This window comes from Podarcis erhardii (genome assembly GCF_964252035.2).
Source record: "Podarcis erhardii genome assembly, chromosome: 4".
In the NCBI taxonomy this organism is placed as follows: Eukaryota; Metazoa; Chordata; class Lepidosauria; order Squamata; family Lacertidae; genus Podarcis; species Podarcis erhardii.
In genome coordinates, this window is record NC_138508.1 from 61,312,135 (window position 1) to 61,326,641 (window position 14,507).

General features: G+C 41.0%; 1 protein-coding gene across 2 annotated transcripts in view; it reads left to right on the plus strand.

The window, feature by feature from the left end:
- CFAP47 (cilia and flagella associated protein 47) overlaps positions 1-14,507 on the plus strand; it is a 193,289-nt gene that overhangs the window by 77,744 nt on the left and 101,038 nt on the right. Inside the window, exons 39-43 of one of the 2 annotated variants that reach the window (XM_081858847.1) lie at positions 1,013-1,101; positions 2,160-2,246; positions 7,690-7,772; positions 11,073-11,272; positions 13,103-13,211. In XM_081858847.1, coding sequence (XP_081714973.1) covers positions 1,013-1,101; positions 2,160-2,246; positions 7,690-7,772; positions 11,073-11,272; positions 13,103-13,211 — 568 coding nt within the window. Of the gene's footprint in view, positions 1-1,012; positions 1,102-2,159; positions 2,247-7,689; positions 7,773-11,069; positions 11,273-13,102; positions 13,212-14,507 lie in introns of both variants that reach the window. The other variant, XM_081858846.1, reaches the window with a different exon arrangement.

The window sequence follows — 14,507 nt, forward strand, 5'->3', positions numbered from 1 at the left end:
TGTGACGATTGTCGCAGCATCGAACCGAGGGAAGAAGGGGGTTGGACTAGATGATCCTTGAGGTCCCTTCCAGCTCTACAATTCTATGATTCGAAGAATCCATTGCACAGGATAACCCAGCCACAAGTTGCCTGGAGCACACATTTAGTTACTGTTGTGAAGAAGGGAGAGACCAGAGGGTAGAAAGTTGCTTTATATGGAGTTTGGAGTTAAGAGACATAGATACTTAGCTTTGCTATGGGAAGAGTGAAAGAATCACGAAGGGTGAAAGGTTATATACAAAGTCATCCTTTCTCCCATCTTGTGAGAATCAGAGGCAGGCAAGGAAATGGAATTAAGGAAAATAGGAAGAGGTAAGAGAATTGAGACTCTAATGTTCACCTTTCTTGTGGTAGACAGAAATCGAAGATGGAAAATGCTTGGCTTCTTTGCTGTAACCTAGAGGTGTGCTTCCAGGAATTGGCAGGCAGCGCCATCAGAGAGAAGGGGTTATTTAGTAAACGGTCTGTGCACAATAGCTGAAATAGTTGGTTATCGGAAACACAAGATGAAACTGCCTCTCCACAACCACTGACTCATGTGTTCCTTGTAAATCCACCATTTTCTATAAAAAATAGAGTCATTCTTTGGAAGACAGCAGCAGATGCCCTCCTGCAGAGAGCTCCTAGCTAGTCCAGAGGGAATGAGGGAAGTTAGAGGTAAGGCTAAAAGTAAAAAGAGAAGAGAAGGGTCAACTCCCACTGGGTGTGCCAACTCTAGGGAGCCGGCGTTTCTTTGCCCCCCTCAGTATTTGTTGGAAAGGGGCTGTTTCTATGAATATTTTATTGACAGAACTTTACACTTTTCGAAGTGTACATTGCACTGCCATTAACCTGTGTGTGTGTGTGTGTGTGTGTGTGTGAGAGAGAGAGAGAGAGAGAGAGAGAGAAAACAAAAGGATCTGATTATTTAAAAATATAATTAACTCTGAATTGTGAGCTATAAGACTAATGCTTTTTTCATTTACTTACAGGGTGTATTAAAATGCAAATCTCCATGTTATGAGCTAAACGAATTAAATCTGCAGGTTATTAGTCCTTTCAAAATGGATGGGCCATTCAGGTATCACATTAGATTGAAATGGTTTGGTTTCTAGGCAGTTCTGTATATTCTTTCCATAATTTTCTGTTCTTGCTTTAAACATGAAAAAACAGTAAATGTCACCATTTACCAGGACACATATAAAATGCTCTGAATTATAAAGAAATGATTGGTTTTCAGGCATGTATTATTAAATTTATCTGTGTTAAATTTTGTAGTTGTTTTAAAGGATTTTGTATCTGAAATATGCAATAATCTGATGACAGATTAGCTTTGACTTTTTCTCCCCAAAATGATGCTTTGGCCATAAGCATTCAACTTTTCTGGCTACAGAGTTTTATGTCATTTTATTTGTCTTTAAAAGGTTGGCTAGAGGCTCTACTCACCCTGGAAAAGACATTTTCAGATTTAAGAGTTTTAAAACAGCATTATAAATTACAAATTAATAAAAACAAACTAGTTAAAAACAATAGTTAAAATACAATAAAGCATTTAAAACCAGCATTAAAATGCTGATTGGTCAACATCATCTGCACCTAGCATTCCACAGCCTGTCTGAATACAGAGGTCTTAGCTTGCCAGTGGAAAGATAGTATGGAGGGAGCTACTCCAACTTCTCTTAGGAGGGAATTCCACAATATGGGAGCAGCCACAGAAAAGGCTGAAAGTTATCCAGAACTTTGGGATACCTGGAAGTTTTTGTTTTTATAAAGAAGACATTTCACCACTGCTTCTTTTAGATATGGTGGGACTCTGCCTTGATGTAAAGAAGCATTCCTCACTCCCATTACCCACTCCACCAGTCCCCCAACAGCTGCTTTTATAAGCTGGGAGGGGCATGGGTCAAGAACACCTTGGGTAGGCTTCATCTCTCCAAGGATTCTGTTGTCTAGGTAAAAAGTACATGAAAAAAAAGCTTAGGTTTGGTTATTAAAGTATTTTTGCTAGTACAGAGACTTTGGGATGGGTAGGTCAGAGTTCTTAAAATCTAAGTATTGCTGTATTCCTATTTTTGCAAGTTGTTTGTTTTATTACCTTTAAATATTGTAGGCTTTTTGCTAAACTGGAAATATTTTTAGTGTCATTTTAGTTGAATCAACCAGTTGCATCACTGAGCCTGAGAACTTAGACCAACTCAGCCATACTAAACAAGGTAAAACGAAAAGGTAAGATTTCAAACTTATTAACTCACAGCTCAGTGAGAGATAATACAGTATAATTCTGTCATATCTTTTTATACTTCCTTAGTTGGTTATTGCACTATGGTAGTTATAGTAGCAGTTTAAATGAAGGAATTCTGTAAGAGTGTAATTATACAGAGGAATGGTACAGGTGTGCGTGCATATGCACTGTGTTTCTTACACCCCCATTCTGGTTTAATGAGTGAGAGGAAGGACCAAGCTCACTCTTGTCTTTTTAAAGCAGCAGATGTTCCTTGTGTGTATTGGTCATTATAGAAATAATGAAGCTTGCTAGGTGAATCCTGCCCATCAGCAGAAGCCCTGTTCAAGGGGTTCCACTTGCACAGTATTGTTTACCTCCTCTCTTCCCCCTCCCCCCACCCGGTTAATTGGCCTGGGGGGTCAGGAGACCCCACAGAACAGCATGTAGGCAAAGAAGAAGGGGATCATTGTGTCTAGCAGGCTGATTTGCTTGCACAGGCGGAACTTTTCTGCTAGCACAACGTGAACTCTATCCAGATGCTTAGAAAGTCGAGGTAACTATAACTCAACAGCTCCTGTGTGAAGATCCCGTGTGAGCTACCTTGCTGAGGACAAAAGCATGACCTGATCATAGGCCCTTACCTGAGCCCTGCCCTGAAGGTATCTAGGAAGACTTCCTGTTTCTAACCCAACAGCGCCTATTGGGTGAGACTAGGCATTCAATATCCAGCCCTACAGAATGCACAGACTGGAGGGGCTGCCTTCAGAACACGCCCACCACCTCCAAAGGTGTCTAAGGGTGCTCAGCTGTTGATCTTGCCGCCTTTCCATCTCCTGCACATACCTGCCAAAATGTGAACAAATTAACCTACTAAGCCACACCCACCAGCTGTGCCCATACCCACCATGCCATGTAGAACAGAGTAGGTGATGAAACTAGCCTGCAGGAGTGGACATGGGGGAAAATCCTACTCAGCTCTGCAGTGACTGGCACCAAGATCAATCTTGCAGCCTAGGTTGGGCCAGCTGGTTGTCAGAAATCAAAGGGAGGCAGTGCATGTGTTCTTGCTCTTTCTCAACCAATCACAGAAATGCTCTCCATTGATAGCTTTGCACCAGCGATTTCTGTGAATGGGGTTTACACTGACATCTCATCTATATTTACTGAAATTCTGCGGTTGAAAAAATCTTATATATGCACCGAACATTCACTTTGTACCTGATTACGGATGGAATATTTCAGTATTATTAACTCCTGTTATATATGGTATAGCCATCCTTTCCACAATGGTAACTTTCCATGTGTGAGGTAAAAAGAAACTATCACATTGTACTCAGTAAATTTATTTACCTCACTGTATTCCTATAAGAGGTTTCTGAAAACTGTTTGAAATAGGTGGAAGCTAAGAAATTCTAGTCCATTGAAAGAGCACCACAAGCGTGACTGCTTTTAAGATCCTCCTAGAATTGGGGGCAGAAGGAAATGCAAATTGAGAATCCCTGCTATAATCTAAGTTCCTTGGTGTGGTTTACCCATATATGAAAGTCTTCTCTTTGAAGGCAATTCATTAAAATATATGCTGCTGCTGCTGCTTCTTTATAGCCTTTATAACTGATGAAGCTCACATTAACCCTAACATTGCTAATTTCATTATTTGGCTGCAAGGTTTAATTATGGAAAATGTAATCCTGTTCCACAGAGTTAGACGATAGCAAGAAATTAGTGTGGCATGTATGTTCTGTAGCTGATTACTGTCTTGAATAACATACTTACAAAATGACATTAATAGGCATAAATAACTTAGGCCCACAAATTCAATGGGCCTATTCTGAGTAGAATATACAACCCTAAGTTTGTTTTCCCTTTGCTGTATAATTGCCTTATCAGTTGTGATGGCTTCTAGATTCTGATTCAGAATCTAGACTGAATCTAGACTGATTCAGACAGTGAAATATCAATATTTGTCTCTCAATCCTACTGTGATCAACTGTAGCCAGGAACCAAAGTACAGTATTATGAAATAAGTTTTGTGAAGCCAATAGGCCTTTGGAGCCATTTTTTGTGTGAGCAGCCATTACCCATACTTTTCTTTTTTTACTTTTCTGCATGATTGATTAGGTATGATACGGAAACATAAATGCAGTACTGTCATTTTGTATCACTACTCAACCTTTGGTATGGCAGAAAGTCAAAAGCATACTTTAGATACCTTTTTTCAGTTCTGGAACCCATCTTTAGCCCCTAAATGCATTTGGGGATCCACTTTATTATATTTTACCATATGCCTGTATGGTGGCAGTACTGCTGTTAGACTGCAAGCTGGTTCCTGATCCACCAGTTGAAGACTGCTGCTTTAGATACTCATAATATTACCTGTCAGGGAACTGCCATTGGAGAGTCAGGTGGTGGAGGGGCTCAAGGAGGCTAGGAGACCCTCGGATGCGGAGGAAGGAACCAGCAGGGGGAGAGAGAGAGTTCATGGAGAAACTCAGTCGGAGGGATGGCTCCCAGAGACTTCCAGTGACAACAGCGGGGAGGTCTCAGGACCTCCTCTGGGTACACCTACTCCTCGCAGGAAACTGTCACGCCGAGAATCCCGAAGGAGAGTTTCCATTAAGGAACTCTTATGTTGGCGCAAATTCCGGAAACGCCCACTGACAGATTCTGCCAGCGATTGAGGGAGTCATGCTTTGAGGGCTCCCGTAAAGGCAGAGCTTTGAGACCTACGCCAAAGCTCTGAGGGATTCAGCTTTTACGCACAAGCAGCTCATTATCCCATCACAGCACCTTACCTGTGATCAGTGTGGAATAATATGGGTTTTAATACTATATAAGATAAAACTAAGAGATTTTACTCAGTTATCAAAAGATCAGAATCCACAGCATAACAAATAAAAAGGGCAATGGGCTATGAACAAGATACAGGATATCAAACACAGGAGTTTCAAGGTTTCACTATGACATTTGTGTTATATTCTTTTGTTTACATGGATATTAGGAAGCAAGCCAGTCATAAAGAGACAGTATACCTTTTCACATGCAGAGAAAGTATACTGAAAATGAAAATAGCTGCCATAAAGGAATATAAAACTGCCCTAAGGCTTCAGTCCTAAGCTACTTGCTGATCAATTAGACATTTTCAGCTGTGTTTAGGATTGAACCAAGTAAGATCCTTCAGTGACACATGGCTAACCATGAGGTAGTAAGTCATAATCTCAGGGGAACAATTTGAATTTACAATTACAAATTAAAATAAGCCAGTTAACTATATAGAATTGTAATTGAAAGAGCTTAGAGTAACTGAATAGATTGTTGGCTTAGGGGATTCCTTTGAGACTCCAAATAGATTTAGGAATTGCAGATGAGGACACCTTTTCAAATTCAAGGTTACTCCATTATAACAGTTAATGGAATAGAAATTCTTAGATTTTGTGGCCTAAATTAGACATTCAGGTAAATTACTGGGATTAAGACAGTTTGCTGGAGGAATTAAAGATCAGCTATCAAGATCAATTACCTCATATTTGTTATACACATGTGATGCTATATTTTTTGCAAGAACATTTAGTGTAACTATTTAGAAAGTTATTTCAGTGAAGGAAACATAATGGCCGAGATTAAAGAGTCTTAATGAACTAGGTAGAAGATTGGTAGCACATTCACTGAATGTAACATGGCAGTGGCATTAAAATACTGAATACAGTGATCCAGGTGAAGCATTGGACCTGGTCTGTGTACTGTAAAATCAAAAGAGTATTGTGTAAGTGAGTGGAGTCTTCATACCATTTGAGATTAGGTATTGCTATACCTCTTCTTTCTTGTCCTTATAAAGGGTTCGTTGAAATAACTGAGGTCTCTTGTTTTCATGAACAAAATTTAATAGAATTTTGGCCCATTATTAAACGAGAGATGGGTGTGCTTATTGGTAAGACTCGGAATAAGTAAAGATGGTTAGCTTTGACCAGTTTTTGAGCTTAGTTGTTAAATGTTTTATCAAGGGAGTAAAGTTCAGTTTTTTCTAGTTCGGTGCTCACGCCCTACAAGGCACCTCACAGGTTTCAGGCGCCAGGGACAGCACCAGACCCGCTCAGGGAAGCGCCCACGAAGGGGGGGTCACCGAGAGGGGAGCCACTCAACGAGGCCACAGCGATTTTAGACTCCAGATGGGGGGAGGAAGGGATTGAATATCTCCTTGCCAGGGAAGACACCCCGGTCAGCGCCAACGGGTGGGTACCGGACTATGCCGTGGAGGAGCAATGGCTCAAAGACGAATTCCATGCACTTTTCCCACACAGGCCCATGCCGGCAGATTATTTCGACGAATATCTTTTCACACCCACACTCTCAGCCAGCACGTTTCAGGGTTTCTCTTCAGCTGAGGACACGACGCTAGAGACTAGCTCTCCAGAGGGATCACTCTCGGGGTTTGGCACAGGGGGCTCCTATTGGTGGGAGGATCAACCTGACGTGGGGTGGCGCAGAGAACTGCCGAGAGGGCCATTGCACGCAGCATCACCCCAGGCGACAGGGGAAGAGGGGGCAAATATTGTCAGAGTTGCCTCCAGGTCCCAGCTCACAGAGGACCAACGCTAGCCAGTAATAACGTATAAAAGTCTTTATTGAAGATTAGTTTCCATTTCCAAACCGCAGCGTGCAACTCCACGTCTTAGAACCTAGACCGGCGAAGCTCCATCTGAGTCTCCGCCTCCTAGACACCAGTTTAAGACTCTAGCCTTACTCCACCTCTTCCGTTGTTCTTTCCTCCTCTGGGTCCTTCTGCCCCCTGGGGTTTCCTCCTTTCTGGACTCTTCTGACGCTGACCCCCCTGAGTCTTGCCCCTCCTTCCGGCGGGCTTTAGGACCTGGCTCCCTATCCGGGCTACCTGCTGTGCCGCTCGCCTGTACATTTGAACTTGGCGCGCGCGCCCAGCCGGTAACTTTCCTCTTGACCGTTTCCCCGCTCTCCGATGGAGGCGTGGTCAATCCTGACTCATCTCCTCTCGCTGGTGGTGAGAACACTGGTCCCGATGCCTGGGACTCCTCCCCCCCACTGCGCTCTGGTGGGGAAGCTGGTCCTGATTTCCAACTGCTGCTCTGGGAGTCCCCGCTGGCCCCTTCCTTCTGGTGTTTCCCCCTTGGCACCCCCCTTGCCCTGGCCATCGGCGCTCCCTTCTGTGAATCTTCCGATTCGCTGGAGAGGCTCATGGAATCACTCTGACCACTGTCACCGCCTACGCTCCCCTCGGATTCCTCCCCCTCGCTCTCCATTTCCTCCCTCTCCTGTGCCTCTGCTCCTGAGCCCCTGACAATATTAATCAATGAAATAGGTCTATATGATTCAGCTTGTTAAGGTTTGGGTATAACTGTGATAACCGAGGCATACCAAGATTCAGGAATTTGGCCTCTATTCTTTATGTCAAGAAACAGTTTGTTTTTAATTTTTTAGCTCCGAAACTGACATACTGAATAAAAGACATGATGTGATAGGTATTAAAAAATTCTGCAGTCAAGAGGACAGATCAAATGCTGGTAAGCTCTATTTTTAATCATGTTTCTTATTGGTTTCACAGTTTAATTTGTTAAACTACATATAACATTTTTCCGATTACTTGGGAAAAAAACCTACTATATTTATAAATATTGATTTTTTTCGGGGGGAGGCTTATAGTGCTCAAATGTATTTTACCTTCCCCAAAGAGTAACAGTGTAATTCTGTATAAGTCTTTTGAGAAGTAAGACTCACAGAATTAAATGAGTTTTACCCCAGATAAGTGAGATTGCACCCTAAGGCACTTCTGGCTTGAAGTTGCAGTGCACTGGTGTGGAGAGCAGGTGTGGGGTGGGGGGGCAGGAAAAGGAAAGGAGAGGTGGGTTTAAAAGTCCTGCAAGTGCATCCTTTGATCCTATTAAATCTATCTGCCAGGTCTTAGATCCACTTAAAATATTTTCTAATGGAGCCTTTTCTTTGTGTATCTTTTTGACGGGGTTTCAGCTGAGCACTGAAACAATCATTTTACCAATAATTCTGAGGACCTGCCTTTGCCTATCAGGTTATGGGTTCATTATTGTTTGCCCTATTTCTCAGTGATGTATTGGGCAGCTGAGCTCCTGAAAGATCAGTGATTTAAATCTATTTAATTTATCTTATTTAAATAACTGTTAGTTCCTTGCAGCTTTTGAAAGAGGGAATATCTCATTTGTTTTACTGTTTTGTTTTGACATATATTAGATATATGTTTTGACTTAAGACTTTATTTCAAAAGGGAAAAACAATATTTCCTGAAATATATACAGATTCAGAGTGAAAACATAGCTTTGCTCCCAATGTTGATGATTAAGAAAGAACTGCCCTCTCCCTTTCTGCCCTGACTGGTATAAACAAGAGGACTCAGGAAGCAGCATTGGATCTGCCACTCAGCTTCCCTCTAGATAGAATTGCTCTGCCTGCTGTTATCTTTATGAAGGAAAGATTGTTGTCCAGGTTAAAAAAAAAAGCGACTTCTTTAACAAAAAAATTCTGCAGTTGCTCTGCCTTGAATTCGTATGTATTTGTTTTTAAATGTATGTATTTGTTTTTAAGTATGTATTTGTTTTTAACAGTATAACATATTCTACTATAATGCATAGTACGTAAAATGGTCTTATACAATATATGGTATATAACATAGATCACAGTGGAGAGAAACTCTTATATTCAGGGATTTGTGTGCATTCAGTGGGATGTTAAAGAAAGAAAGCTTTAACTCCAGAAGAGTAGTCACCATCCCTGCCTCTTGATTTGAACTAACTTTAAGTAGAGGTAGATGTCAGAGAATTCTGATGAAAAAGGAAGCAGAAATTGCTACAGTTTGCATGTGATCAGGAAAATAAATCAGTCAAGTGAATATAATCAGCAAATGATACATTCATTTCAAAGTAAATATCAAAAATAGGCAAAAAATTCATTTAATTTAAGTTACATAATTACTTACATAATCTATGTAAAGGTAAAGGACCCCTGACTGTTAAGTCAAGTTGTGAACGACACTGGGATTGCGGCGCTAATCTCACTTTACTGGCCGAGGGATCCGACGTTTATCCGCAGACAGGTTTTCTGGGTCATGTGGCCAGCATGAGTAAGCTGCTTCTGGCAAAACCAGAGCAGCGCACGGAAACGGCGTTTACCTTCCTGCCGGAGTGGTACCTATTTATCCACTTGCACTTTGACATGCTTTCGAACTGCTAGGTTGGCAGGAGCAGGGACCGAGCAATGGGAGCTCACCCCGTCGCAGGGATTTGAACCGCCAACCTTCTGAAAGGCAAGCCCTAGGCTCTGTGGTTTAGCCCACAGTGCCACCCATGTACATAATCTATGTAGCTTACATTAAATAGCAGACATTGGGATAGTATTTGGCAGAAATCAAACTGCAGCAGAACAGAAATAGCACTGATTGCTGGCCCAGGTGGAGTGTGGCAGCTAATATGTATCAAGGGCTAATATGTATCAAGGGCTAATATGTGGAGATGAAATAATCACAAGACAATTGCTTTGTGATAAAATGGGCCACAACCTTATTGACTACAGATGTACGTAAGTCTTGGCATAGGCATTGGGTGTGTATCCAGAATCACCCAATCTGACTGTTGGTTGATTACTGAGTAGGCATTGGGCAAACCTTAGTCTTGGGTGAAGTGGGGTTGTAGTCTCTTCCTGTCACTCCAGTGCCAGGGTATCCCATTAAAGGGATTCAGGGGGAGTTGATTATATCAGAGGCTCAGGCAGGGGCTGGGGCCTATAGCACTCCTCAAAGAGGCAATTCCTGCAGAGGTCCACTAATTTGATGCAAGTCTTAGGAATCCTCTGCTGCCAAATTGACCCTTGACATCACTTCTGGCAAGTTAATGGTTGCCCAGTGCCTATGCCAAATCTTTTCATCTGCATTCAATAAATCTGTGGCCTTATTTGATCCAAACATAAGTGTGTGGTGTCCATTATTATATGCTGTCAGGGAGGTGGGGAGCAAAGAGCATCAGCATGCAGTTGCTGTGAGGAATTGATCAGAACCACAGGCAAGCCACCAGAATCCCCTGCGACCATTGGAGGAGGAAATGATGTCCTTCCCAGTCGTCTGAGAAACACGAGCCTGGCCCCCACCCCTAGAGTCAGGCCACAATCACTGCTCACTGGGGGAAGAGATAAGCGGTCCTTGCAATGAATACAAATAAGAAGGGAAATCACTGCCTTCTTACACCCCTGTGTTTGACATTGGGTTGTACTCAGTTAACTTTTAATCAGAGTAGATCCATTGGAATTAATGACTACTAATTTCAGTGGGTCTACTCTGAATAAAAGTTAGTTGAATACAGTTACAACTGAATGCCTATATGAAATTAACTGCATGATTGTTTGGAATGGACCTCTTTGCTGATTCCTGATTCAAATGCCTGTATTATGTCTAGTCATAGCATGGCTCATAACAGCTGGGGTGATTTGCAACAGAGAATGGTGTTAAAAGGAAGGATTAACGCCCCTTCTCCCACACTGCAGCCACGATTGTAATTTCTCCCCTACCCCACACTCCCCAAGTTGCTTTTAGACGGAGACAAACATGTCAGGAAATCCAGGAACAGATTTACCAGGCAATGTGTGGTTCTGACCCTTTAAAAAAGTGCCTTATTCAAAATTCTCCTGCTCTTTGAGCAGCATAGTTAAAGCTGATAAAAACGGAAAGCACGAATTAGCATTTCTCTATTATCTGTCAAGTTTCATTGTATTCCTTAAGAATTTAAAATATTACGTATTGTTATGTACTGTAATTGCATTCTTACAATGTTTCTATATTATAGCAGAAGCATTTACTAGCTCTGATGCTGTAGCTGAACCTCCAGGTGATGCATTGGCAACTAAGGAATCAAACTATTTACAAGAGTTCTTCAGCCCAATGGATGTAGTTTTCCTGACGGGAGAAAGCAGTTCAATCCTCAGGCTTCACTATCTTCCTTTTATTATGGGAAAACGTTATTGTGCCATAATTTTGTTCAATGAGCAGGTAAATAAGTATATTCTTCATACATTGCCCTTGTGAATGACATGAGAAAAATTGGGACACTAAATCTTATTGTTATAACAGTTCATTGAAAATGCAAAAAATAAAAATAAAATAAAATGCACCAACTTCAAATCCTGGTATCCTAAAACATTCTTGCAAAGTCCTTCTATCTTCTCCAATCCTCCGTGGGTCCCTGGACTCATAGGTCAATATTAAGCAATCCTGAAGAAAGTATGGAAGATGTTCCATATCCATTTTCTCATGCCAACACATACCTTTTAAAACAAGCAAACAAACCAAAGCACTTCAAAAAAAGGGCATTCATTCATTCATTCATTCAGTGAAATTATTGCCTGCTTTTCACTCAAATGATATCCAGCATCTTATAGCTGATTATAACAATATAATACAGTAAAAAGAAATTGTCCTGCTGATGGGGAACTCAAGAAATATGTTGGGGAGAGTTGATGTTAAAAGCATTCCCAGTCTCTTTGATATTTCTATAGCTGTTGCTGCTATTTTTATGAAACCTCAGGTGAACTGGGGGAAATAGCCCCCCCCATCTCTTCCAGCTCTACATTTCTGTGATAAGCAGGCTGTAAGAGATAAAACTGTCACTAGAACACATGTAGGCACGCCACAGTCTATGAGGTGCATGTGGCTTTCCACCACTCTCTGTACAGCTCCCCCCCCCCGAAAAATCCACCAACTTTACCGTTTTGCTGAGCTGACCAGCCATCAGCTAGGTGATGGGGAAAAGGACACTATCAAGCAATTTAAGATCTATCCAGACTGCTGGGGGCGGAGTTGTAAAAACCTCTGCTCCGCAACAATTCCAATATACATACAGTCACCATCGCTGTGGTGCTCTTAGCAATCTCTGCAGAATTGCTGTGTGTGAGTTTTTGTGTGTCCATGGAGGAAATGTTTTAGACTAAAACACACACATACACACACAATTTCTTTTAAAGGATTGGTTTCCATATTCAGCAGTTTTGAACCATGTGGCCATTAAAAAGTTACAGTTGCGTAAGTGTCTTAATGGGAGAGCTCAAGATTTTTCAACCTTTATTTTTAAATGCAAGAGTCAGCATGCTGTGAAATAGAAAAGAGCAGTACTGTTAATTTGACCTTCATTTATAGGTGTCAAGATTGCCTACAGGTATAACCATAAATTCTGGGTGTCTGTTAAATTGTAGCTGCATTTCAAAGTTAATGAGTGGGACCAGACTGTCCTAATAAAGGCAGAAATATTGCCTTAACTTTACAAGGATTAGAGCTCTAGAAAGGGTGCCACTATAGATGATATTCTTAATGTTTGGTTAAACATATGTGCAAAATGTTGGAATAATACCGAGTTCTTTTTGTGTGACTCCAGCAAGTAAAGAATGCACCATGGGATCAGTCTAATAGGTTGATAAACCTATCCTTGAAGTCCTCTACTGAAGACTGATGAACATTTAAAGGTCCATATGGGTTAAGCCAATTACATCACATCTTACATGCAAATAATACATGCAATCAATGGGGGAAATGGCTTTCATGGCATTGATAGGGCACCCAAGTTAAATAATGACAAATACTTCTGGTCCTAATTCTTTCCTACCCAACGTTGAATTACTAGATTTATTTTATTATACCTTATAGTATTTCCAGTTTAGTTTATGAAGAGGCTTTAAAACGAAGACTCTCAAATGCATGAAATATTCTTGTAAGTCAAGCATCAATGTTGCAGCAATAGATTTGTGTTTGTTTATAGTCTGAGAGGCTTCTAATTTGTTCTGCATGGATTGTTGTCGAAATGGAAATGCATATGTTCTTGTGTTTCAGATTGGGGAATTTGTGTACCTGGTGGAAGGAACATGTGATTTACCATTGCCTTCAGGCTTACTTCCAATGAATAGCCCAAATGTTCTGTGCATTAGCAGCATGCTAGAAGGTAAAGTGGGGGTATAAAAATCTCTTCCCCCCTCCCACGTTAAACTTTTAGATACAATAAATTCCATAAGCAGTGAAATATTTTGCAATGCAGAGGCATCAGAAAACTGCCATGGAATATATAATTGTTTCTTTTTCTGGTACCTCAAATGGTAGCAAACATTTTTATTTGGATTACAAATTACTTCTTGCTCACACGTATTTCTTATCCTTGCATATGCCTGCTCTCTACTGGTGCAAATAACAAAGGATTATTTTCAGTGTTCTCCATACATCATTATCAGTTACAGCTTCTTTCCTGGTTGTCTCAGCATTGTATATTGGTAGCATATGGTTATGACTCTGCTTATATGAGCACTATGCCAGGTGAATGTTCCTAGACTCCAAAGGATTGAAATTTGATGTCTAGAGTTCTGCTCTGACCATTTATCAAAGCCACATGAAGTACCCTTAAAGGTATAAAAAAGCTTCATGCTGTAATTCTTCACAGTATTTCAGGCCTGGGAACCTGTTTAGCTTTTTTTTTTAACAGGTCTCTTTATATTTAGACTCACTTCAGCTTGCAAAAATCAAATTTGCGGTCTTTGTTCAATTAGTATCCTCTAGCCTTTCTGCCATCTGGATTTATTACTGGTTGATAATGACCATGAGCTGGTAACCCAAACAGGCAATAGTTAAAGGAGAAGAAAAGGTTACTTATCTGTAATTGTAATTCTTGAAGATAATAGCTTGTATAGCCTTCCTTCACTTTGCATGGATCCAAACAGCAATTTACCTTGGAAGAGCTACAGTTACTGCACAAGTGACCTTTCTTTCATGGCCTGTGATTCAGACATACTCCTGCATGTCCATTTAATGAGGGCCAAACAGCCCTGTCAGCAAGGGATTGATGCTTGCGGAGACAGTGTGCCCCTAGGCTTCTCCAAAATGGAGTATATACTGACAGTAGTATCAATGAGAAATATAGCTACATTTCTTTAGCACCACTGGGCCATAGATATACACAGCTTTGGCAATAGGGCATATAAAGTCTCTAAACCCATCTTTGTTTAATTGAACTCAGTTTTTACATACTCAAGATTTGTTCCGTGCTGTGCTTTTGAATGAAACCAGCAGCTTGAACTGTAATGCTAGCAATGACTTTTTGCCTAGTCACTTATTTTTGCTTACTGTGAAGGAATGAAAATCAAGAGTTATAAGATTACGACTTATTTCCACCATGACAGCTAAAAGGGGAAGAAAATGTTTTAGTAGCATTGTAGTTCAGCTGTTTTAGTTGATAAATTGAAAACAAGTT